Source organism: Podarcis liolepis (assembly GCF_965112155.1).
Source record: "Podarcis liolepis genome assembly, chromosome: 12".
In the NCBI taxonomy this organism is placed as follows: Eukaryota; Metazoa; Chordata; class Lepidosauria; order Squamata; family Lacertidae; genus Podarcis; species Podarcis liolepis.
In genome coordinates this window covers 23,258,359-23,285,682 of record NC_139563.1, presented here as the reverse complement: position 1 = coordinate 23,285,682, position 27,324 = coordinate 23,258,359, and the positions used below count along the sequence as shown (strand labels likewise).

The 27,324-nt window shown below is 39.3% G+C and overlaps 1 protein-coding gene across 10 annotated transcripts in view; it reads left to right on the top strand.

Moving 5' to 3' along the window:
* MLLT10 (MLLT10 histone lysine methyltransferase DOT1L cofactor) overlaps positions 1-27,324 on the top strand; it is a 101,777-nt gene that overhangs the window by 19,288 nt on the left and 55,165 nt on the right. For 5 of the 10 annotated variants that reach the window (XM_083467391.1, XM_083467395.1, XM_083467393.1 and 2 more), the window contains 3 exons: positions 1,617-1,726; positions 7,482-7,585; positions 8,436-8,529. In XM_083467391.1, coding sequence (XP_083323517.1) covers positions 1,617-1,726; positions 7,482-7,585; positions 8,436-8,529 — 308 coding nt within the window. Of the gene's footprint in view, positions 1-1,616; positions 1,727-7,481; positions 7,586-8,435; positions 8,530-14,497; positions 14,594-15,183; positions 15,216-27,324 lie in introns of all 10 variants that reach the window. The other 5 variants (XM_083467392.1, XM_083467390.1, XM_083467388.1 and 2 more) reach the window with 2 other exon arrangements.

Below are 27,324 nucleotides of genomic sequence, written 5' to 3'. Positions count from 1 at the left end.
TGATTGGCACTTGTGTGTTTGGTTTTCCTGTGTTAAATATTGCTGAGGGAGACCTGATTGGCACTTTGATGTGGGGATAAGTGTGTGGGGGGATTTAATTCATTGCTCCTGTCATGGTTCCAATACAGGTAGGACTTGCCCAGTGGTTACCATTTGCCTTCAGAGGAAAGCTGCCGTTGGGTGTAAAGATTTTGAAAGACAACAAAGTAAACGAGGGGCAGTCACGTGTCTAGTTTGACCTTGAGAGTATATTATCCTTGTCCCTTGTGCACACAGTCTCTCTTGCGGAATTTGGTGTGTGTGTCATAACATTTTTGCATGCCGGAATAGGTTGATTCAGACTTTTGGCAAGGGGTGTTTGTTGCATATATACCAGCGCGTAGTATGTATGCTGTAAACACCACAATTCATTTCTGTTTTGCGGATATTTATAAATAGTTCTGGAGCAGGTTCCAGAGAGCTGCAGACAATCAAATATTTCTCCGTTCGTGGCCCCAAATGTTTGCAAACCTGTTTCAGCTTTACGTAATATTTGCTGTTCGCAGCATTGCCATGTAAAACATTGATCTATTACCTCATGCATGGTTTGAAGCAACTGAGTATACACGGAATAGGTAGAGCTGAGCCTTATAACATCGTATGAAGATTAGATAAATTGTATATGTGATATTTCTAACAGGTACTTTGTGTACCTCTGTGATATTTTTTCCTTCTTCATGTTTGGACGTTAACACAGATATAGAGTGTGTGTGAAGATTGGGACCTAATTTCTTGTGGAAGGCTGCAATTACGTTTTGAACATTCCTGCTATTCTGCTGCTTTTCATATTGGGAAATTGGTGTATCAAACTGTCTGGGAATTCTCTGTATAAAGTAATCCAGGACAGAATATGGGCAGCTCTTGAATAGCAAAGTAATTTTCAAGCTGAGCTATTTATGCAATGAAACAGTAGCAGACATGGTTAAATTGTTTTCTTTGGCAAGCACAAATTGGTGACTCTCTTGGGAACCACAGAGAACCTGAAATTAGGCAGGCTCTTATCTGGGTCAAGAATCCTTGGAAATTGAAAAGAAAAAAACTGTCAGAAAAAAACCCTACTGGTCTATGAAATACTATCAAAAGCTACTGAAAGGAAGCTAAAAATATATGCTGCTTTATGCTGAAATACCATTCTAGGATACCACACAGGAAGATATAAAAGTAATAGTGTCAGGTCTTAGATGTAAGCAACAAGAAAAGAAGCAAAAAATTCATTCTTTCTTATGGAAAGGTGTGAAGAGAAACCATTATAGTTTAATTATCTGCATATTTTCTTCCCAATTTCAGGCATATAGGCCCGTTAATTTCAATGTGAATTAAGAACTAGGTACAATCGAAAAGTGTTTTGTTTCTACTTTTGCAAAATCATTATTTATATTAGTTGTTTACAGCTCTTTGAAAATATGTAATCTTATCTTTATATGCTGTGATGTGCTAAGGAATGTGTTAGATACTTACATTGTGCTTAAATAATTGAAAATACATGTAACATATGAAATGTTCTTTTTTATAGTTGAAATTATTCTATTTGTATTGTCAGAAGGCATTAAGAATAAAATGTAATTAACTTTTTATAGGTTGGGCTCATGTGGTTTGTGCTCTGTACATTCCCGAGGTGCAATTTGCAAATGTTTCTACAATGGAACCTATCGTGTTGCAGTCTGTTCCTCATGATCGCTATAATAAGGTATAATTCTACTATGACTTATTTTCTTGATATAATTTCGTATTTGAAAAATATGCTATATATTTCACATTTCATTAAAAACAAACAAGCATATTTTGCTTTGAAGGGCTTGTATTTCCTTAAAGAACATTTTGTATGAAAGAAAATGAGTAAAATTATTTACGTCTTACTGAAGTTTATAGCATGAGGTAATATCTACTTAGATATCTACTGTTTTTCATCATCAACTGATCAAATAGGTTTATGACATTTCCTGTTTTATTAGTAATCACTATATTTAGTAGCAGATTACTGTTGATCAGTTCCTTGATACGGTTCTTATTAAAAGCTAATTGAGAGTAGAATTGAATTTTTCAACTGTTGTTGTTGTTCTCTCCCTTTCTTCTTATAGCACAATGTTCACAGTTCTCGTTCTCTTGCTTTAGGGAAGCATCTGTAGATAAACATTGTTTTGCCATTGAAAAAGTGAATGAAATATCAGCAGGAGCTCCCCACCCACTCATGTTCTTTACACATAATAGACCAGTGTAGAAATTCAGTTGGAACGTGTGTTGTGAGATTTAGATTATGCTGACTCACAAGTTAAGTACAGGCGACTCCCCACTTATGCGGGGGTTACATTCTGGTCCCCCGCACACATAATTGGAATTGGCTAAAGAAGGGAGCACCCTCTAAAAAACCCTTTAAATGCCCTTTCTGTAGCTCTGTCTTCAATCCATACCAAAATTACTGTATCCAAAAATATCTACAGCTATAATTGAAGTTCTGGGGCTGGCAGGAGGCTGGAGGACTTTCACGAAAGTAGCAGCTGCTGCTGTGCTACCCCGCACATGCAGCTGTTAGGTGGGGAGGCTGAGCAGTGTAAACAAAGCCCCACTACGCCTCTTCAGGGTCTCCTCTGCCCTCACTGACGTCCTTTTCATGCTCCCGGGAGGTTCTCCTTGCGAGCCATGAGGACACTCCAACTCTCTTGCCATTTCCAGGTTAATTGAATTATTTAATTATTTTCTGGTACTGTGTGTATATGAGGTTACACAGCAGTCAATCATATGTAAGTGGGGGGGGACACACACACCTGTATTATTGGAGTTGTACATGCATAGAGCCCAGCAGACAAAACCAAAGTGTACAGATTAGGGGATTCAGGTCCTCGTGTGTAAACCGCTTAGAGGTTTTATTACAGTCAAGCAATATATACGTTTTGGTAACCTACATACGGCTTAAAAATGGATACATATATGATACCCAGCATGCAATATCATTGAGATCTTGTAGCAGGGGGGAAGGGTGGCAGAAGAAGCCAGCGTGATCCCTGCCATGTGTCTTCTTGAACGTTGGCTGGGGATTAATACAGTGTTCATTGAAGATGTGCCATAGTCATCTGTATGTACTCTAACTTTTTATCCAGCCTCCCATTTTCAATTGGGGGACCAATGTATGGGGTTTGGGACAGATAGATGGAGTAGGGACGTTGTTAGATGCACAGTATGGGGAGGACTTCCAGAAATCTGAGTCCTGTTCCCTCTGTTACCATTCACCAGTTAACCCGATCTGCTGTTTTGTCTAATTTTATTTTTTAACTTAATTTATAGTTATTTTTAACTTTGTCAGATGTCAAGCACAGTATTAAAGGTAAAGGTAAAGGTACCTCTGCCCGTACGGGCCAGTCATGACCAACTCTAGGGTTGTGCACCCATCTCACTTAAGAGGCCGGGGGCCAGCGCTGTCCGGAGACACTTCCGGGTCATGTGGCCAGCGTGACGAAGCTGCTCTGGCGAGCCGGCACCAGCACAGCACACGGAAATGCCGTTTACCTTCCCGCTATAAAGCGGTACCTATTTATCTACTGGCACTTAGGGGTGCTTTCAAACTGCTAGTAGGGCAGGAGCTGGGACCGAAAGGCGGGAGCTCACCCTGCTGCGGGGATTCGAACCGCCGACCATACAATCGGCAAGCCCTAGGCACTGAGGTTTTACCCACAGCGCCACCCGCGTCCCTAAGCACAGTATTACAAAGCTACAATTAAGGCTACAGAAAATGTCATCCCACATAGGCCAGTTTAAAGAACTAATTTATGATACTAGTTTCATAAACTGGGCATTAGGGATGCAATTCAGCTTTATATTTCTTGAACGGCAGAACTGCAGGCTGTACGGAAAAACGTTTTTGAAACTGAAGGGGGTTTCAAAATAAGTTTGATATTGTTATACATAGAAAAGCCAGTTTAGTTGAGTTAGTGCAAGTTAACTTGCATTTTCAGACTTTTACTATCTTTTCTAGACATAGTTTTGTTTCTGTGGTTTCTCAACAATTCACCACCATTTATTTTTTCAGTTTTTGTTATGCTGTCAGTGACTACATTTCATTACATTTTTTTCATTCTCATTCATAAAAAAATATTGTGGTACATTCTGTCTGCATATCATATCTTTGCTGTAAGTGTGTTTTAGTCATGAACTACATTAAAACCATGTTGTTGTTGTTGTTGTTTCAAAAATCCTAAAGTCCTTGCTCCTCACAATTTGCCCAACGTGTAGCTGGTGTTTTATAACATGTTCACCCTAATCCAGTGACAGTGATTCTTCAATAGAAGAATTAGTTGCTCTGTGTGTGGTTGTAATGTTCAGGTAGTTGGCACTGGAACTTGATGTTGTAAAAGCTGAACATGTGATCAATAAGATCTAGTCGGGCATGTTTAGTCTGCTACACATCTCTGGATTGGGTTGATGCAGTTGAACAAGAGATCATAAAGACATATGATTTTATCATATTTGTAGAAAACCATTTTGCAATGTGAACTGATATTTGAAAAACAGTTGTCTATGTGTTTGACTAAGGCCTACTCAGAGTAGATCCATTAATATGTATATTTTAAGGGCATTTTATAAAACTGATTCATATTGTATGTAAATTTGGAAAGGATATGCTTATATATATTTATATGCAACTGTGTTGTTCCCCTTAATGTGTGAGAGACTCACTTTTTCTCCATGTGTATGCTCTGTAGCAGATTTACAGATATGTCACACATCCATTTTGTAACCATACCTATGCCATATACGTATGTTTACAAAATGGATATATGATATTTCTGTAGTTAACAGGTATATATTGCTAACTTGGATAATGTGTGAAGGGACCCTTGGAGTCCTGTTTTTGTTTTTGATGCAGCTTCAGGCTTTGCTAGTGGGCATTTATTGGTGAATACTTAATCATTGCTGAAAACTTTTGACTGCTCAACACTGGGCCTGTAGAGAAGAAACGTGGTGGGACATGTGTGCCCTCTTTCACATCTAAAACAAAGATGAATGTCAGATACATATGGGCAAATATCTTCATGAGATTTCTGTAGTAAACTTGTCGGGTAGAATACAGACTCTTACATGAAGAAAGTTGTTAGATGGATTTGTGTTTACTAATAAGATAGAGATGAGTATATGAGCATTATATGATGTAAGGTAGAACAGGAGCCTGTCATTGGAGGGAGCAAATAATAGTTGGTTATGGATTAGAATAAGAGTTCCAAATGTTTTCGAGAGAACTTGATAGATTGTAATAAGCCAGTATCAAAGTTCATTATCTTGTGGAAAGTGACTTGTTACATTAAACATTTCATGTCATGAAATTGTAATGAGATGATTAAATGAGATTGTATGTTGCTAAGGGCACCAGTATTTGAACAATGCTTTCAAAGAATCTATTAATACATTTGTAAGCAGCCTTTGAAAGTTCCACCCTACAGTCAATACAGTTGTGCCTTAGTAGTCAAACGCCTTAGTCGTGGAACAAATCGGCTCCCAGACGTCGCAAACCTGGAAGTGAGTGTTCCGGTTTGCATACATTTTTGGGAAGCTGAAAGTCCAGTGTGGCTTCCGCAGCTTCCGATTGGCTACAGGAAGCTCCTGTAGCCAATCGGAAGCGGTGCCTTGGTTTTTGAACTGTTTTGGGAGTTGAACGGACTCGCAGAACGGATTAAATTTTAGAACCAAGGTACTACTGTACAGGAGTACCACAAGTAAGACACCAACTTGTTTCAGCAGACAACCCTTGCTGCCCCCAAACATGAAGCTTGTTGAGTTTTCAGTTGAAGAGCTAGAGGCATTGCAAGAGTTAAAATATTTGTTTGGATTAGAATTGTACTGTATTTAATAAGTACTAGGAATGCCCAGCTATGCATCCTGTGAGACTGAGATTATTTTAAGAATATAAAAATTTTCTGTGAATATTAGAAATCTTGTTTGAAAATGAGGTTTATTGTGAATCTCCATGCTGGTAAAGGAATTACTGAATCTGCCTAGAAGAGTGCATTTTTATGAAATCCTCTGGCAGCCATGAAACAGCCCCCATTATAGCTTTGTGATTGCTGATATGCATTTCTGGGTTTCAGTTCTGCAGGGTAGCCATTGATACAAAACAGTTAATGCCAGTAGCCCAAGGAAAATTGAGATAATCTTACTTCACAAGAATGTTGTCTTAGAAGTATTTTGTTAGACCTGCAAAAGCAACAGGTTTTATTGAAAAATATTAAAATGTTAGCTTTGCATATTTTAAATAGAACTCCTTTGTGTTTGTGCGTCTGCGTATGTGTGTTGTATGCTGCTGGCCCCACTGGAGGTCTTCCACATTGCTACAGCGAATTTAATTAAAATAATCAGAAAATCTTAATGATACAATGATCTGAAGAAATGTAAATTATAGGGCACATATCATGTTGCAAAGTTATTCCAGGTTTCTTAGTACAGTACTGTTATTTACTGCATCTGAAGCCTGATGTCAGTCATTGATTACCATACAGGAACACTTTCCCATAATGCCTTTCCTTGTCATTAACATGATATGAAGCCTCAGTAAACTCATTCTGAGTCTTCATAACCAAGGAGCTTTATTTGCCAGAACCAACCTCCAGGGTAGTGTATTAATGTGAAGACATACCATATGATAAAGAAGTAGGTTGTATTCACCCAAGGGTGGTCTGTGCATGAGGCAAAGCAAAGCCTCCACCCTCCTCGCCCCCACTGTTGTACTGCTGCCAGCACATTCCATGCTGTGGATCCAGTGCAGTTCCCCTTGCCACTGTGTCCTCGCCATTGCTGTGGTCTTGTGGTGGCAGCGCAGCCACAGCCACAGGTGTGGTGATGGGTTGGGCAGCAGTGACAGCAGAGGGAGGGAGGGAGGGGGTAGGGCACCAGATCTGCAGGGGGCAGACATCAGGGGCGTAGGCAAAATGTCTTGGGCCAGCCCTGTATTTATCAATGCTATACATAATGCAGGGACTAAACTATGCTTTATTTCACCCTGGTCAGAAAATTAGTTTGATGCCCTCCTATGCACATTTGTGTACACACATAGAGCGAGACTAGGAGCCACAATAGCATCCCTCTGGAGGCTTTGAAGCACGTGAACGTGATTACTGATAACTGATTATATGAATAGCATAAGGGTAGCCCTTCTTCCTTGCCTCAGCTTCACCTGGGGCAAAAAACCTGGTTAGCCCCCCCTCCCCCCGTAGCTACAGCTCTGCATCTTGGTAGCATTGGAAACAGCTAATCACACAAAGTATTCTACATAACATACAGTCTGTTTTGGAATATTGGAGTGTGACTTCAATTAGCAGGTCTGAGAACCGAAGCACTGTTCAGTCTTGCCTTTGCTTTGTATTTGCTGCACAAAGGAGTATCACTCTTACTTTTGCTGCTGAGTTTGAGTCCATTTAAAGATAATAGTGTTCTTACAACTGTCTTATTTTCCCCACTAGACATGTTATATATGTGATGAGCAAGGCAGAGAAAGTAAAGCAGCCACTGGCGCTTGCATGACTTGTAACAAGCATGGATGCCGCCAAGCTTTCCATGTAACATGGTAAGTAAGCAATTCCCACTTGCGTGCATTCCTGGTTTCCTCTCTACAAGTTATATTGTTTTATTGCCCTGGTAGATGTGCTCCATAGTGGCATGATTCCATTTTAAATAATCACTTGTTATAGCATGGTTGCAGTAAGTACACGTCACTTAACCATTATTTCTATAACTCATTGTACAATTTGTGCTGCGGTGGTGCAGAAGAAAGGCTTGATGTCCTTCCTACTCACAAACAGCAGTAACCTTAAGACATTTTTCTGATTAGATTTTTCAAGTGCATGTTTACACACTCGGCCAAAAGATTATCTTTTATCTAAATAAGAACCTGTTTTAGGGAGCAGTTCTGTGTATCCCGGGAGGGAGGCTGAGCGGTTGTAGGATGCTGTGGAGAGGGAGGTCTGTGGGCACAGGCCTCCCTAGTATGGTGGCATAAGTTCTGTTGCTGTCATTCTACTACCAGCAGTGTTCTGAGGATGGTAGAGAAACAGGGCCTTCTGGGACATATTGGGGAAGGCATTGCATCCACTTGATCCCAGGCCCCATTGTTGTCCAGACATGCCAACAGAAAGGGAGAAAAACTATTTCCCCTTTCATTACTTATTTCCCTTCCCATTAGTGTCAATGGGAGAGGAAAAATTTAGAAGGCTGAAAAGAGGCGAGTGGAACCTCTACCTCCCAGCTCCTGACTTCCACCTTGACCAGCCCAAGCTGGGAGAGCTTAGGCAGTGGCATTCCCTCTACCAACCCCCCCCCCCCGACAACTTTGGGATTCCTCTCCTAAATAATTTGTTGAGCAGTTACATTTTCCATCTTCAGTATCTGATTTCTTCCTCTCTTTTTCTTCTTCTCAGTGCACAGTTTGCAGGACTTCTTTGTGAAGAAGAAGGAAATGGTGCAGATAACGTACAGTATTGTGGCTACTGTAAATACCATTTCAGTAAGCTGGTAAGAATCTGTTGAATTTAGTGTTTCAAATATTGTATTTTACTAATAACATGTACACTTAACAATTGACCACTAACAAGGTGTTGCTTTTACTAAATAGTGACTAAAATGTAATCTTTTGGTCATTTTTCAAAATTTAGTGAATGACAATTTTGACTTTCCAGTTTTATTTCATAGTGAGTTTAATCTTTGTTATGGGAGCACCCACATTTTAATACTAGATGTGTACCTTGCCTTATAAAGAAAAAGCTTCCTAACTAAATCAGACAGTCATCCAGTCCATCATTCTTGCAGCAGTCCCCCCCCCAATCCCAGATATCTCTGGGAAGCCCCAAATCAGAACATGATAGTAATAGCCGTGCACTGATCTCTGTCCCCTATGGATAGTAAGGTTCTTTTTTAGCTATCATAATAATAGCAACTAAGCTGGCTTCCCGATTCTCTTGCTCTTATTTAAACTAATATTTTTTTAAAATAGCATTTTTTTCTGGCTTGTTTTATGTACATTTGGTTTGTCAGAGCACTTCACTATGTTTCAATTCAGGCAAGCCCTGCAATTTTTGAAAGAAAAATTCTTGACTTTTATAGCATTCTTTATTATTTGCATTTTTATGTGCCCCCCTAAAACAAAAACTATCTGCGCTGCTTTGAACATAAAAATACACGTTACAATAAAAGTACAATAAAAACACAGCAATAAAATCAGAACAGTCAATTGAAACAGAGAGCAAATAAATAAATTCACAATTTAAAACAGTGGAATAAAAGTTCACTGAATTAAATAATATTCAAAACACAATGAACAAAGGCCTGGGAAAATTAGAAGGCCTTTCAGGTGGGGGGGGGGGGAACCTACCAGACGAGGTGTGAGGCAGACCTCTCTAGAAACTGAATTCAACAAGTGGGAGGCTACTGGTGCAAAGGACCTTTTCTTGATACTGCTATTTAACTACCCTTTCATCTTTTCAGATTTATTGGTGCCTATTTTCACCTGTTGTAGCTATTATTAAAGAAGTTTAAAATAATTTCCAAGCTTCTTGAAGTGATTTGGCTCTCCCAACTATGTATGTTTTAGCTTACTTTTACCTAATAATAACCATAATATTAATGTTGATTCCCCATTTTACAGTTTAATATGACTAAGGGAATTTCTGGTCATTTTTTCATATTCACTATATTTAAGCATGATTGTATTGTGTTCATTGTTTGCATCTTCTGCCAGATCTTATTCACCTTTTGGGATTAAATACATAAGTTTTCTTTTTGATGAGTTCCATGATTGACCATCCCATCTGGAGTCATTTATTGTCTCTAGAAAACTTGTGCCTATTGTGGTACGATTCCCCCACCCCCTGAGAAATTTCTTGGAGTCTCTTGTTATAATATTTCCAACCCTAGCTGCATCCCTGACAACCTTTTTGTAATTTAGCCTATTTTACAAGCCTAAATGGGAGTAAGTCTAACTGAATTCAGCGAGACTTGCTTTTGAACTGACATGCATAGGATTTATGCTGTCAGTCACTATTAGAGCAATAGCCATATCTTATTATTTTTACTTGGATTTTGGGGATAAACTTTGTTCTAAGTTTTCTCATTTATTCAGTTAACTAATGCCATTTCTTTAAAAATTGTATGTGAGGATAATCACATGCTGTTGACTTTTCAGTATTCTCCTAGGTTTCTGATGCAGCAAATAAAGCTATATTCTCTTCCAATTCTGAGTTTCCTAATTTATATATTTTGTCCTTCTCCTAAAAAATTTTTTCTGTGTAGGATTTCAAGTGACATTTGATTATTTCTGAACAGCTCCCATTAGTTTCTGTGCTTGTTGCCAGTTTCTGTTCTATCTGTACTCTGAGGGTGTAGATTAAGGCTCCAGATTGTTTCATTGCTGCTCCATCTCTACCTGCATGACACCTGACATCAGGTGTGGGCAGGTGGGCATGGTTTGGGGGGAAAGTGCCTTGTGGGCCAAATTTGGTCCCATGTTGGGGCTGATTTGGCCTGAAGGCCACTGCTTCCCCACCCCTGATATAGAATAACAGCTGTAAATGATCCTGAAACAGATACTCCTCAGCACCTGCAGGTTGTTCACCAAAAGTTGGGCTTTACAACCTATGATTTAAATGCTAGATTCTGATTCCTTTGGGATTCAAGATAAGCAAGTGTTGTCAATGCAGAATGTGATCCAGAGATGTGGAATGAATCTGATTTAACTTATTCATAAGCTATATATACTTAAGAGCTGACTAGTGAGGATTCTGCTGTGTATACAGGTTTTCCCCACTCTAGCATATTAAAGTGTTAGACCTGAATTTGGTATTTCTCAGATCTTACAGGCAATGGACCCTCAGTAAGATGCCTGATATTTATCCTTGCTCAGTCCCTCCCCTTCCCAGGACACACTTAAGTTCTGTAAAAGTTTCCTTTCCTTTCCCTTCTGATCTTCATTTGCTGCTACTGTAAACCCTCCTGACTCCCCACTTTCTTTTCCTGGATTTTTCCATGCTTTGCCATGTGGATTTAGTCATCTTGCTTTCATTTCATTGTTTTGCACATAGATGTCTTCATGTCTTCTGGATTGGAATGGCAGCTCAGAATTGCTTGCCTCCCTGTAGCGCTAGTATCAGCAGGAGGACTGTTTATTCTGCTATCAGTAAATGCTAGAAACAACTATAACTGGAATTGCCTTGGCTACTTGGCTTTACTTGAACACTAGTACTAGGGATTAGGATTTTATTCTGTTCTTTTCTCCTCCTTGAAAGCCTTAATATTTTATAAGGATCTCTGATCAAAGTGGAGTTAAGGTTTCAAATTCCACATAAGCAGGAATAACTCCACTTATTCAGTTGTTTGCATTTGACTACTGTACTTGCATTGATAGAAAATAAGTTTATCTATGTAAAATGAGTGCTGATGTTAATATCTCACAGTTTACTAATGGCACAGCCAAGACTCTATAAACCTGCATGTCTGAGATCATGCAGTGGAGCTGACAGTATGGCTTCTGATGTAATATGTGCATTTTTAAATGTTTTGTCTATAGTAAGGGGATTGGACCCTTTCTGTCCCCAGCCCACTCAGCAGTCAAATTTTGGATGTTTTGTTTGCATTTTGGTGTACACAGCCACAACCTAAAATGTGCAACTTGTAAATTTCAGTTTTGTGGTACATAGGGCTGACTTGTGTTAGACTTTATGCACATAGACTCCTATGCAAACATAATTATCTGATGAGCAGTTGTCATGCAGATCCAGGGGCATGAAAGTACAACCACCTATTCTCTTTGAGAATATAAGGAAAGCCCTGTTGGATCAAGGCAGAGACCTGTCTAGTCCAGCCATATGCTTATGGGCTGCCTGCAAACAGGACCTGAACACAAGAGCACTTTCCTCTGCTGTCGTTTCCAGAAGCTGGTATTCAGAAGCATGGCTGCCTCTGACTGTGGAGGCAGACCATTGTCATCATGACTACTAGTCACTGATAGCTGTATTGTCCATTAATTTGTCTACTCCCCTTTTAAAGCCATCCAAGTTGGTGGCCATCTCTGCTTACTGTGGAAGTAAGTTCCATAGTTTAACTACGCATTGCACTTTCTTTTAACTGCCCCAAAATTTCCAACATTCATTGGAATGCTACAAGTTTTTGTGTTGGATGGCTACAAGTTTTAGTGTAATGTGTTTAGTGTTAGTGTTATGAAAGAGGGAGAAAAACCTTTTTTCCATTTCCTCCATGCCATGCATAATTTTATAAATTTCTATCATGTCACCTCTTTCTCACCTTTCCTATGATTTAAAAAGTCCAAAATGTTGCAACTTCCTCATAGGGGAGTTTTTCCAACCCCTTGATCCTTTTGGTCACAGTTTTCTGAAACTTTTCTAACTCTTGAATACACTTTTTGAAGTGAAGCAACCAGAGCTGTACACAGTATTCCAAACGTGGTCATGCCATAGACTTGTATAACGGCAGTATGATATTGGCAGTTTTATTTTCCATTCCTTTCCTAATGATCCCTAGTATGGAATTTGCAGTTTTCACAGCTGTTGCCCACCAGGTCAACATTTTAATTGAGCTATTCATTATAATCTCAAGGTCTCTTTCCTGGTCACTTGCTGCCAGCTCAGACCTCAGGATCATGTGCGTGTGTGTGTGTGTGTGTAAGATTTCTTTTGTACCAACATGCGAAACATTATACTTGTTTACATTGAATTACTATTGCCATTTTTCTGCCCATTCACTCAGTTTGTTTTAATATCCCTGAACAATTTTGTATTATCAGCAAACATGGCCACATCACTGCTCACTCCTAATTCTAAATTGTTTATGAACGAATAAAGAGGCACAGGTTCCAATACGGATTCCAGGGGGCCTCCACTTTCTACAACTGCCATTTATTCCTGATGCACAAGAGGACCTCTCCTTTTATTCCATGACTGTTAAGCTTGGTCGGGAGCCAGGGTTTTTTGAGAGTCCATGTACACATTATCTGTATGCTTCCTATCTCCCACAAAGACCCATAACAGATTAGTAAGACGGGACTTGCCATTGCAGAAGCCATGTTGGCTCTGCTTCAGCAAGGCTTGTTCTTCTATATGCGTCATTATTTTGTCTTTGACAGTTCTTTCCACCATTTTTCTTGGGATAAGCGTTAAGCTATTTGGCCTGTAATTTCCAGGATTCTCCCAGTTCCCTTTTTAGAAATTGGTGCACACTGGCTGCTTTCTAGTTCTCAGGGACAAGTTACATTTTTTTGTTAGAATATCAACAATTTCACATTTGAGTTCTTTGAGAACTCGCAAGTGAATGCCACCCAGACCAAGTGATCTATTAGATGTAAAACTTCATTTCTTAGCAGCACTATCTGCCTCAGACATCTTTGCACTTGTAGCTCTAATAACCTCTGTATAGATCAGTAGTCGCCGTAGAATCATTACAATTTTTCAAATTTCTGTGGCTTTCCTTGTTATGGAATGATGCCTGAAAAAGTACAGGATTGGGCTTTTTAAGTGGTTGGGCTTCTAATAATGAAAGACACAGTTTTCCCCATGAACTTTCAATTCATATATTTAAACACCTGTTGTTCTGCAGTATTTTATAAATCCCCACTTTTCTTCAGTCAGTGACATGATACCTTGAAACAATAAAATTCATGCCTGGCAGAAAGTCCACGGAAAAATGTGTTACCCAAGTAAGAAAGAGAGCATTCATTGAATGGTTGCAGAATTCTCCAGTGTACTCAAACTTGCATTTTCTGGTTTTTAATGCATGAAAAAAATTGAATTGTGCATTACTTTCTTCAGCACTATAAAAGTACAAGTAAGTAATGTGCCAGAATTATATTGAGGATTATTGAGGCTACAGTTGTTGAAACATTTATTTGTTATTTTTAAGCACTATGCAAATAAATATTGCATAGATAATAAAAAAATACAAGTCTAATATAAATTCTGCTTCTTGGGAAATGTTTTAATACTTGGATTGACTCTACTTTTTTAAAGGTATGATTACCTAGAAATACTGTTGATTCTGAAATAGGTTGATTCTGAAGCAGCTGCTCTTTAGCTGTTTAACTGTCAGCTTCAATGAGCAAATGAATAGAAGTTGCTAATTCTTTAGGCTGGGAACTACTAATAGGTGCTGTTTATTTAAGCCAGAAAGAGTTTGCTTCACATAAGCATGTCTTAATATATGCAAATTCAGCAAAATAATGCTTTTAATCTTATGATACTGACTTTATTAAAGGTACCTTTACAAATAGTGGCAGTGAAGATAGCAGGCTTTTTATTCTTGTCTTTTCATACTCTTCAGAACTGTGTAGATTATGAGTGTTTTGGTTAGCTCTGGAGTTGTGCATTTGTGTTTTGATTGATAAGGTGCTTGTCAGACATGGTGTAGATGGCTTTTACGTATATTCATTTCATGAATATATATATATATATATGTATGTATATATATTTTCTCTTTTTAGAAAAAGAGCAAACGGGCATCTAATAGGTCATATGATCAAAGTTTAAGTGATTCTTCCTCTCACTCTCAGGATAAGCACCATGAGAAAGAGAAAAAAGTAAGTGGATCTGTTACATAACACATCTGCTTTTATTGTGTTAGCACCTTCGAAATGTTTAATCAGTAATCATTAAATGTATGAGGATGTTTGGTTTCTTCAGTGTGTGAAACAACTATATTAATACTGTGTGCATGTTGATTCAGCGATAACAAGACCTAGTGGAGGAACTATCCTTTTTGTTCCTTACATTTCATTCTACCAGTGTCCTTGTTTCAAGTTGCGGGGAAAGGGGATTAGAGTAGGGTTTCTTGCATGCAATTGATTTTATTATAGATTTTGTCATATAATAGTGAAGCTGGTTTTCATTTGACTATACGAGTAGCATACTAGTTCTTAAAAATATCAGTTTCTGCATATCTTATTATTGCAATCTTTCATGTACCCATTTCACTTCTGTTGAAGAAAGCTAGCTAGAAGTTGTTGGCTGATCTTTTGGTGGTACTTGCAATCTTTTCTGCATTGTAATTACATACAAGATGCTATTATCATTCATATGGAAATTTGTAATCTCAGTAAATTGTAAAAAATAAATCACTAAAGACTAATTGCATCCCTGTTGACTTGTTCTTCTTATACTTTGATTTTAGATAGTTTAGGGAAGAAGGTTGATTCAGTGTTGGTAAGTGAATACTTGCAAATTTTTGGCTCACAATACCAAATTTATAATTGCTTTAAGTTATTTGTTTTCCATTGCATAGAACTAAAGCAGCAGATATAACTCAAACCTCCATAAGAGGAGAGTAGACTCCGTCTGGATATTCCAAGCCTATGTTCAGTGTTCCCTTGTTTTGTGAACTATTTGTTGGGGAAACGTCTCTGCTTTTCCAACTTGGCCATATTTGCTAGGATTCAGAAAGGTATACATTGAACTTGGCTCAGCTTCTTGCCGGTGATGTGGGATGGGGCACAATCCTGAAATTGTTTTTCATAAAATGTAATTAGCAAATAAATAAATCTATAAAATTCCAGTCAATCTGAGTAGTTTCAAGTTGTATCAGTCATAAATATGACTTCTGTAGTGATAAGCTGCCCATAGATTTGTTGTAGGTAGAATGATCCTATAGTGGAAAAGAATGTGGCTAACATACTTTTAAATTAGATTCACTTTAATCCAATCTGCAACTAACAAGTAGTATGTTTCTGCAGACAGACATAGTGAAAGTGAGGGTGCCAGTTCTGTTCCAGGCAATAGCTTTGAGAGTACAGGGGTTCTGAATCAAGGCAAAAAATCCGGTTTAGGCCACCAGAGTAAGAAGTCAAGGCAGGGTAAAGTCTCTGGGTTATGGCAATGCAAGGGTTTCAAGATTCATAACTCAATGCAAAACTCAGGCTAGAGACTCCATAACAGTAGAGATTAAATGTTGCCTGAGAATGGCAGATTTTCAGACTTAATTGAAGCTGCAGCTCTATCTGAGTTGCTAGTTTCACCTTAAGTGAGACAAAGTGCCTCATCCAGCCTGCCGTGACAGATTGGGAGAGTCTGTGGTTCTGTTAAGACTTCTGAGTTGGAGCTCTCTGAGTCAGAGGAGGGAAAGTGACTGGCATAATAGACTCCTCTTTCATTAGTACTTCTGGACAGGTCCTCTCAGAGGTGTAGAGAGGCCTGGGCCACTTCCAACTTTTGAGACCTCTACTCAGAATAAAAACTGCAAACAATGAGTCAACACACTAAAACAAAAGAATACAATCCTTCCCCCTCCCCATTCAACAACCAAAAACTGTTTCCTTCAGACTCAGAGCAAGAAATACAAAGGGCCTGTGTGTAGGCCAGCCTGAGAACTAGACACACTGGTTGGATGGGAGAAATTTGCACAGTGGAAACTCTCTTCTCAAATATTTAGGCTGCAATCCTAATCCCAATGGGAGTAACCTCCATTGAATTCAATATAATTTATTTCTTATGGTTAGGATTGCCCTGTCCATGTGTGCAAGTGCCTTAGATACGCACAAGGGCTCTTTGGCTCCCAGCCATAGATAACCCTAATTATCCTAATGATGCAGAAAGAGGCACAGTAGCTGTGTGTTGACATTCCCATCTTATAAGTGGGTAGAAGGCCAACAATTAGAGGCTTTCTCAAGATTATTGACCAAGGCTCATGGTTTTGCTTCCCTCACCATGTCTCTAGGTCATACATAATATGAGGAAATTTTTATCTTGGGATTCTAGTTACATTCTCCCCACCTTTCTTGGCAGTTTGAATATACTTGTGCATTTGTCACACCAAGCTATTGACTACTAATCAGTTTTTTCCACTTTTGCAGGGGGGGGGTATTCGTGATACTCAGTTGTATTTTAAATTGATGTATGTATATTTTAATATTTTAATATTCTGTTACTAAAGCTAACAGCATTAGAATAATAGAACCTAATAGGGAGTTCATTCCTGGAGTGTAGATCCTTGTGGCATCATCCATACATATGGGAGAATCCAAAAGGAGCCAATTGCCAGTTAAGCATGCTCAGTGGTCACAGAAGAGTGCCTTTTTGAGGAGGAGTAATTCAGAACGGGGGATGGAGAGGAATTGGATATAGAATATCCTGGAAAAGGGCATAGCTGGCTGGCTGGAGGCCTTAACAGAAGCACTGCACACTGCCAAATGTTCTTGCAGGTCCCCTTGTATAGAACATTGCTGGAGCCTGCTTGTCTGTTGGGTAGTTTCTAAACCATTTTAAATGATTATAGCCTGAGAGCTCAGTTTTTAAAGTAAACTATTTGTTCTTAACAGTAGCAATTGCAAAGAAATCTGTTTTATTTAATTTCAGTTTACAAAATTTCAAAATCCCTTGATAGATGAATTTAAGTTTTGAAAATGTAATGATTTTTCCATAATTGCAAACATGAGAGACGCGTTTTACAGTTAAAAGCCTATGCTGTGTTGCAGTGGAGGAGCAGACATTAATGAACTGTTCATTTTAGTGTGTATCCTTCTTCAAGTCATAATGAAAACGTGGGTGGGGAACTTCTTGCTACACTTGTTCAACAAGCATTTCCAGCTCTTTGGAAGAGCTGCCAAGCCGATCTGCACTGTATAAAGACAACATGCAGTATGTGAACAAAATAAAACTGACTGAAAGAGCAACCAACCAAAACGATACTATAACATTTTTTTCCTTATTTAAAACTTTGTTGCTGTGAAATGCTTCTCTTTGTATTGCACTGAAGAAAATATTGATGCTGCAGATAGAATGAAGAATTAATTGTCCAGTAGCAAATACCTTGTGTTAGATGTGCCAGAAAGTCCTTTAAGGATTTACAGTAGGACTTAAGATCTCCCTGTTACATTTCACTGGCTAGAAAATTGGTGCCTTTAGAAGGGGAAAGAGCCTAACCACCAGTTGATATTGTGTTTGGGGTATGTCTTTGTATGCTGAAGTGACATTTTGATGCTGTGGTTTTCTGGGCGGGGGAATGGAGATACTTTTGAAGTCCTCTTGGTCTCCCTTTTGTCTGTGAAACTGCGCATATAAATTTGTTGTGTCAATTTCTTTCATTGATTGATGAACTAGCTGGCTTTATAAGTATGGCTATTTACATTTGGGTCACCGTTTATTCTTATAATTAATGGTAGTATCATAGCTGATTTGCTCTCATCTCATAGCTGTTGTTTTTGGGGTTGTTTTTTTAATGGATTCTTGTTCTTAAGAGTTTTAGGTGACATTTATGGTCCAATGTGTATAATTCAGCTGTTTACATTTTATTATATGCAGATGATGCTGTTTTAACCTTGCAAACCCACTTGGGACTTAGATGACTTGCAAATTATTGCAGATTGTTATTGAAACAAATATTAACTATGAGAAGTCAAAAGTTAATGGTCTTTCCAAAAGGGAAGGCCAAGTAAACTTCGGCCATGGGTATGGATAAGTATCTTGGGATCCTGTTTCATGAATCTACCAGTTAGGAAGTGCAGGACAAATTAGCAAAGGTCAAAGCAAAGCATACAATAATAACATTAATTGGATTTTTCTACACAACAGGAAGTAAATTTGTTCCAGCAACCATATGTATGTAGGCTGCAAAAAGTTGTGACCCAGATTTTGTTTGGAGCCTCAATCTTGTTTCCAGGACTCAACTTTTCTTTGGAAGGAATTCAGTCTTCCTTTCTTAGAACTATACCTAAATGTGTTGCTGGTGCTGCTTTTAATTTGGAAGTCAGTTTTAGCTCATTAAGTAGCTTGGCATGGACATACTCAATTCATTATTGGCTTCAAATTTGCTCCTTTACCTCTTCCAACTCTCTGGTCTGTCAGGTGCTGCTTTGTGTATTTCTGGAAAAGCGAGTTAAGTGGAAAAAAACTGCTGTTGGTTTTTCTCCTGTTTTCTGCTCTCACTGGAATTAGTAGTTGAATAGAGAATAAATATATAGGCGGGCAAGAGCTACATCTATTAGCTAGGGGAACATCTACTGTACGTCATTGGTCCTGGCTTCATCTGCTTCTAATAATGGTGTGTCAATACCAATGCCTCAGTACAGAAGAGTATTTTATTGGACCATTTTAATATTAATTCTTCAAAGAGTTTAGATGGCAGAATTGCTAGAGAGCTTTCATTTAAAGATAGAGGCTGTTCATGTAACCACACAAAGACCAAAACAGTCTCATGTGTTCTTTTACTGTAGTTTTTATCAGGAGCTTAGAGAATGTATTGTATATCCTTTTATATGACAGCTTCCTAGTTGATCTTATTACAGAGCAGGTGGCAAAATATCTGAATGGTGTCATATTTCTTGTTCTTAGACTGTCAGGTTTTAAACAGTTTGCTTCAATGAGGCTGCAATTTTGTATTTTGTCTTTTTGACCTGTTGATCATAATAACATCTGAATATCTAATTTAGGTGTCATGCTCTATATATGGTTTTGCTGTATGTTTTTGCTATTGGCATTTGCTAGAAGTTTGCCTTTTAAAATCATCATATTTATTTATTGCAGTATTGATATTTTACTTTATTAAATTTGTATACCACCCTTCATCCATAGTTCTCGGGGCGGTTCACAGCAATAGGCTGTAATGCTTTCTTGAGGGTGGGGAAAGTCTTATAAGAAGAGCACATCCTTTGTTGAGTGGTATATTCATTGTTGAATTGTTTCTTCTTAATATCTGCAATACTTGACTTTTCTGTATGCAGGGCAGTGATGGAATCTACTATATTTTGGTCCAAGGTGCCAATAAGGTAACTGGCAGTGTTGGATTTCCAGTAGCAGTGGGAGGAACTCCCCCCAGGTTGTGGGTATGGTGGCTGCTGCAATAAGCAAATGACTGATTGGTTGAGCATGGTGTTAAGAATGCGTAAACTCTACTGTTGGTTCAGTGAGAGGGAGTTGAACAGGTCTAAACAGCAACTAATGTGATTGATTTCCACCCCACAGCTCTGGGAAGCTATGGATCTTTATAGTCTTTCCATGATTCCTTTCCTCCTCAAACCAACTCTGACTCTAGGAACAAACTGTACCTGGGATTCTGCCATGCCCAAAAGCTTTTCCATAGGTCAAATTGGGCACTCTTGCCCCATCTACACCATCATCCCGCTTCCACTAAAGCATAAGCTCTGTATACAAAGTCATTCGGAATGGTGGACTTGTTGCTATTTCCTTGAATAACTATTTCCTTGAATTGTGCCTGGAAACAAATTGGGAGCCAATGAGATCAAACAAAAAGGGAATGACATGATCTTTGTAAAGTGTACCTGGAAGCAATCTTGCCACACCATTCTGCATCAGTTACACTTTCCAAACCCTTAGAGCACATTTGAGGTGTGGCAGGAGGGATGGTACCTCTGGTGGGGGACATGTTGTGCTCCTTCTGGAGTAGTTTGGCCACCTTTGGTCCCCACCCTGCACTCAGCTCTCACCTGTGGCTCCTAGAAGCTGCCAGCATGCGACAGTGGCCATACCCCGGGAAATGGATTTGACTGGCTCGCTAAATCAGGTGAGGGTTGCCGATTGGTCTCAACCCTCAGTGGATCAAGGACTTCCCCTGCATGTGATGACTGGATCTGGTTGCGTAAGCGCATGAAACTGGTAGTTGGTCCAGTGGTCAAGAAGGTGGTTTATGCACACGCTATAGAGGGAAGTGAGATGCAGATGGGTCTCATCAACCTGGGAAGGTAACCCATCAAGGAGAAGGAAAACTCTGATCCTAAACCTCCCACTGCCTTGCCTCCTTCCGCCAACTCCGGCAGCCAAGCTGGTGCCAAACATATTGTTCTGCTTTCCTTTGGAACATATCAGCAAGTCTTGTCGTCTGGGCAGCCCAGGACCTCTATATACACAGCCCCAGGCTTGCGCCCGGGGGGGGGGGTCACTGGTGTAGCACTCCATTGGCCAAGCTGGATATTACCAAGGTATATTTGATAGTGCTTTTTAATTGTGACATATTGAACTGTGTGCATGTTATACAAACATATATCATGGTTAATTCTTATTGCAATTTTAAAGATAAATTTAAAATGTCATGATACCGATAATTAACACTATAATATAGTTTGAAATTTTGATTGAAAGAAACTAAAATCTACTAACTCCAAAATTCCAATTATCAAAAATAAAGGAATGATGTAAAATGAATTTACATTTTTTTCTAAAAAAACGAATTTGTCTTTGTCAGCTAGTCATACTGCAAAGGGAGAAGTCGTAGCCAAACTAAATGATGGTCTACAAAAGAGAGAGCTTAAAAATGCCTTCTCTAGCGTCGTGTTTAAAAAATACTTTGTTTTATAGCAATCTGAAGACCACAGAAGTTACTAAATATAATCTTTCCCAGGCAACCAAAATGTGTGCTTGGAATTTCCCCTTATGCTTCCAAATGCCTAAAATAATGTATGACTCCTGGAATCGTTAGAAAAGGTATCTCCCCACAGAACCACAAAGTCCATAAGCTGCCAAAAGAAGCCCAAATCAGCATGTGGCAACTCATTGGCATAGTTTCCTTTTCTATTGGTCTTAAATTAGATTTACCAGGCCTGAAACTGCTGAAATGTTTGCTAGGCCAATATGTTTTCTGGTGTCATTTCTTATTCTAAGATAGCTCTCAAAATACTGTGGCTCCATGTAATTAGGCTTGCATAGTTCTGTGGGTTCTGTGCTTTGAAAGGGATCTTACATAGCAATGGAAAGGAAAACTGAGCCACACAGAATAGATTGTATTTGTGTGGTTTCTTGTACTTTATGTTTCCCACCCTTATGCCACCAGATACAAGGTTTACTATGCCTGCCAGCTGCGTGCATAGGAGGGAGCGGCATTGTGGTAGGAGGCATACTTCCTCTACTCAAATTCAAATATGCTGTACACTATAAATGGAAACAAGACAGCAGCTTACTGCTACTGAAAAAAAAGCTTGACAAAACCCCATAACATGCTTCTCTGAGCCAGTTAAGTATGGTTATTCTGTAATGAGCTAGTAGTTGGTAAGAAATAAACTAGACTTAATAGTTGTGGTCTGATGGCCTTTTGAGAGTTCATGTGACCCTTTCAGGTTGGTGAAAAACCCGATGTTCTGTCCTATGAGATATAGACAGCGTGCAGGATTGCTGGACACTGGGAAGATAGCACAGGGTGAGCTTCATGGTAACCTTTGTGACAAACTGATTGAACTGTAGAACAACAGCCTGTCCTTCGACTATGAGACAGGGCTGCCTCTGAGTGTTCTTCTCCTGAGAACAGGTAAGGGCAAGCAGACATGTAAAGCACAGCTGGGACTCGCATCATACTGAAGTTGGAGATGAAAGCTCTGCAGTGGTTATGGCAGCACTGCTGGAAAAGAAGTCTCTTCCTATGCCACAGTCTACAGACTTTTCCTCTGCTGATCTCAGTTGGAAATGGCTCTGTGGGTCAGTTATGTTCTTGGTTCGCACTCAGCTGTCTGTATTTAGGTTAACTTGGTGACCTTTCCTTCGACTATGTGCTGGACTTTCCAAATGACTTAATGCACATCTAATGTACGCTTTACCCTAATGTACACTACATGTTTAGAGTAAGAGTGAGTCTTATCTCTTCCACCCCAAATTATTCAGTTATTCAAATTTATTTTGGGAATTATGAACATAGAACCAGGAGCCATTCCAATATTAATTTGTAATAAAAATTGAGATATTATGTACCGGTATGTCTGAGTTTTTGGAATATGTGGCTTGGGTTTTCTTACTTGGTTTTGTTTGTTTTCAGTGTGCTTCAGCTGATATGTCTATGCAGGGATGGTATGTAGAGCAGTGGCCTAGGGAAAGAATTACAGGAGGAGGAGGAGGAGCTGCCAGAGCCCCCTCTTCGCACAACTACTTGCCAACATTCCTGTCTTCCACATAGTCTCAAGGGAAGTATCTGGGGTAGTGACACTTGAGTGCCATGCTCTGCCATTTTGCTAGCACTACAACTAGCTGTAGTTTTTATATTTTATCTTTGGAGCAGAATCGTAATGCACTTGGTAGGAAAAGCTAGGGAGACCCATAATTCATAAGCCTTCCTTGTTTAGCCTTTGAGATGATTCTGATTAAATTGCCCTTCCATAGGAAGAGATTGTAGGAAACACATTTCTGCTGCAACAGCCTGATCAGAAGGCTATGGGTGGAATTCAGTGTCATGCTATTACAAACAGTCCCCACACTGTTCTGGGTGTCCACCTGACCTCCCCAGAGCCAATTTTGTGTGCATGTGTGTCGGAGAAGGACTTTCACTGACAGAGTGTGTTAGGTGAATCCTGACGTATTACTTTTCACCTTCCTATTGAAATCCTGCAGTGGCTTCAGTTGTTTCCACAACTTTGAGGTTAAAGGTAAAGGGACCCCTGACAGTTAAGTCCAGTCGCGAACGACTCTCGAGTTACGGCGCTCATCTCGCTTTACAGGCCGAGGGAGCCGGTGTTTGTCCACTTTTGCAGACAGTTTTTCCAGGTCATGTGGCCAGCATGACTAAGCCACTTCTGGTGAAACCGGAGCAGCGCATGGAAATGCCGTTTACCTTCCCGCCGGAGCAGTACCTATTAATATACTTGCATTTTTTGGCGTGCTTTCGAACTGCTAGGTTGGCAGGAGCTGGGACTGAGCAACAGGAGCTCACCCCATTGCGGGGATTTGAACCGCCGACCTTTTGATAAGCAAGCCCAAGTCTCAGTGGTTTAGACCACAGTGCCACCCGCATCCCTTAACTTTGAGGTTACATCACTGCAATATAATCTGCACAAGATGAAGTCTAGTCACAGAAAGTATACAGTACTACAAAAAAGTGTACTGGCAGAAATTGCTTTTGCTAAAACCGAGTAACATAGCCAGTCCTCTGGAATATATGTCTAGAAAACCATTATTTATTATTTCTACTACTATTGGCTGTTATGTAACTTGGTTGTTACATTGGATGTAGCAACACAGTTAAGTGTTTTGGCTCCTCAAATCACAGTTTGCAACATTTGCCTAGACTGTGGCATTCAGATATCCTGTTACTGTATTTACCAAATTGTGCTTCGGCGGTTGGGAATGCTCTGCAGGCTTGCACGCCCCACTCCCTGTTCCCCTTTGGACTCATTTACTTCTTTCACTGCCTTTCGCTGTTTAGCAATGACTGTGATTCATTGGGGTATCTGAACCAGCATAACCACAGCTACTGCTAACAAAAGTTTGCTCTCAAACAATAAAACAATGCTAAATTAAACCGGGATATACGCCTAGTTTCCATAGTTTAGTTTGAGAATCAGTGGTGGTCAGTAGTAACTATATACCAGTTACAACATCCTGATATAAGATGTTGGGTAGAGAAAGCTAGAGAAACTCATAAATTATAGGTCTCCTTTGATTGCTTCTTTAGCCTTGAAATTCTTCTGGTTAAATTGCCACAAAGGGAGGGAAAATATGCATGGGCAGGGAGAAGCGATAATGAGGAGCACACAAAACTAGGATGTGTTCTAATCACTGAAACATGGTTTGATACTCAATCAGAATAATGTCTGAACCAAACCTGCAACCAGGGCTTTTTTTCAACTGAAACTCTCAGGTGGGCACTACTGCCATTATAAGAGAATGGGGGAGGCATTTATGGTGAGTTCCGGCACCTCTTTTTCTAGAAAAATAGCACTGCCTGCAACAATTCTCTGTATTTGAGAGAAAGAAAATCCTATTTTAATTTCTCCTATGAACTTGTACAACTGTATGTTGGATAATTAGCACATAACGTTTTTTATCATGGAGTAGCTTCAAGATATGGGAAGTGATTACTGTGTGTCTGTGTCTACACTTTTTAAAATCAAGTGTAGCTAGGTGTGCATGACAGGGTGCTGTAGTGCTTAGAGTGCTGCAGAGCTGGCACGGAGGAGACCAAGTGTAAACCCACATTCAGCTATGAAGCTTATATGGTGACCTTGGAATAGTCACTATATCTCAGCCCTGAACATCTACAACTGCCATATTTAGAGTTACTGTTCTATATATATTTAAGAATAATGCTGGAGACTGAAATCTCCTTTCAATTAGGATTGTGGAAATGTGATTCTCTAGTTACTTTGGGGATGGAATTTATCTTCTGATACTTAAGGTTTGTGCAAAAGAGTATATGGAAAGTGTTAACATAATTATTCTTTTTGTCGTATATTATTGCAATTGCAAATGTTTGGCACTCTCACATATAGATTGTGTTTACCTGCACTAATTCTTTCCCATCTTAAAAACTGGCATTCTTTAATTCTAAAGTGTCAGTAGAAGTCTCTAATAGCCTTTTCTCTTTAGTTCCGAAAGAGTGCTCAGCATCTTCAAATACAGTTTCTATATGAATTGCTGAAATTGGTAGGATCTGTTGAGATAGTGGTTTATACATCAAGCATAATATGGACAACCATAAATTGTTTTGAGTTGATGAATAGATTTCTCCCACTAGTGTTTCTTAAATTAATGCTGATGGAATTTGAATTCTTGAGCGCTGAAGCTGATATTGATATCTAATTCTTAGTTTATCATTTATATGTTGACGGAGCAAAACAAATCTGTTAATATTAACGGATTGCCTTCTGTCTTCCATATATGGTTTGGTTCACATGTAACACCAACAGCTGGAAATTACACCCATATGAGTTCTTCCCATGCTTTGGAGCTATGGGAAGAAGCCCTGTGCCCATCCACTTCCCCTCTCTGTCCATCCTCCATTGTGTATTCCACTTCAGTTAGGATTGCAGTCCTAGCTTGCCAGTTTGGATGTAATGGCAAACTATGGTTTGATCAAACAAAGAAGCAGAGTACCTGAGTACAGAGCTCATTCATGTACTGCCAATATGTGATTTGGCATTACACATGAAGCAGCTCAATGTGTCTACCTCTTGTGCCTGTCCTCTAGTTTACTGGGAGCTTTTTTGAAAGTATTTACTTTTGATCTGTAATTTTGCAGGAAGCCAATCTAAGGCACTTCCCCACCTCTCTAAATTTGAGATGAATAAGCTATGGAGATATATCATGCCAGCCAAATGCATACAGCATTAGGAGTATTTACTTCACTTTTACATAAACTAAATGATTCATATAGACCATGCCAGGTTGTTTTCATGTCTTTACAAATGTTATTGCAGAATTTGTAAATAAATGTGAAAATTCATTCATCCATGTTTAAAACATATTCTTGTGTAATGTTCAGTTTTTAAGATTGGGTAGTTGTAATCTTGGGTTATTGTGTTTATATTATAACATGCATTATTCCCTTGATGTTGATTTGTTTATTGTTTTTATTGTCCTTATCAGGAAAGCAGGTTTACAGTCCATTATATACTTTGTACCTCAGCATTCAGCTAGACATTTGTGCCATTTTTAGTAGTACTTTAGGTACTATTTTCTCAGCAGAAAGAAAGTCAATCTGCCAAATATTATTTTGAATATAGATCTTTTATAGAATTATCATTGCCCACTGCATAACCTACTTTCATAGCTAGTTCTTCTGGTTATATTAAAGTGCATCCAGTTCAGGATTTGGTTCAGATACTGAATTCTATCAATAAATGTTTCCACAGTCGGCACAACTCTTCTGCATGTAGTAAAGATATATCATATCTTACTCCTCTGAGCTTGCAGAATAAATACCTTTATTTTTAATTAGTTACTATGACTTTTTAATGTCCAAATGGTAGTTGGTAATGTGTTTTTTGGAGAGAGAAGGGAAAGTAAATCTTTCCCTCAGTTTTAAATAAAATAATGATTTCAAACAATATAACAGTACAATCCTATACATGTCTACTCAGAATTTTCTCTATATAAAGCTACCTATTTCTATTTCCTCCAATACATCCGCTATTACACTGTTTACTGGTGATGGCTATCTGGTAGGGCGACAGAGTGCAGAGTAGCAAGTGAGGGTGTTTTCTGCAGCTAATAGTGCTGGCATCCCTCTTGTGGCTCATTGAATTGCTTCCAAGGAAGGAAGAACCATTTGCAATGATATAAAGGGACAGAGTGGTTTGGTTGCTGCTGGAATAGCAGAGACAGGGTTATCTTCTCATCTCTTGCTTGGGGCTGCTGCTTCACCTTCTGCTTGGTGCCCCTGACCTCCAGACAAGAAGAGCTGAGGATGGAAGAGCTGTGATGCCTTCTTCACCCACTTCTCACTCACTTTTGCCCAGGTGGGAAAACAAGTAATGACTGACACCCCCTCCAGAGCCAGTGTGGTGTAGTGGTTGAGAGCGGTAGTCTTGTAATCTGGGGAACCGGGTTCGCATCTCCGCTCCTCCACATGCAGCTGCTGGGTGACCTTGGGCCAGTCACACTTCCTTGA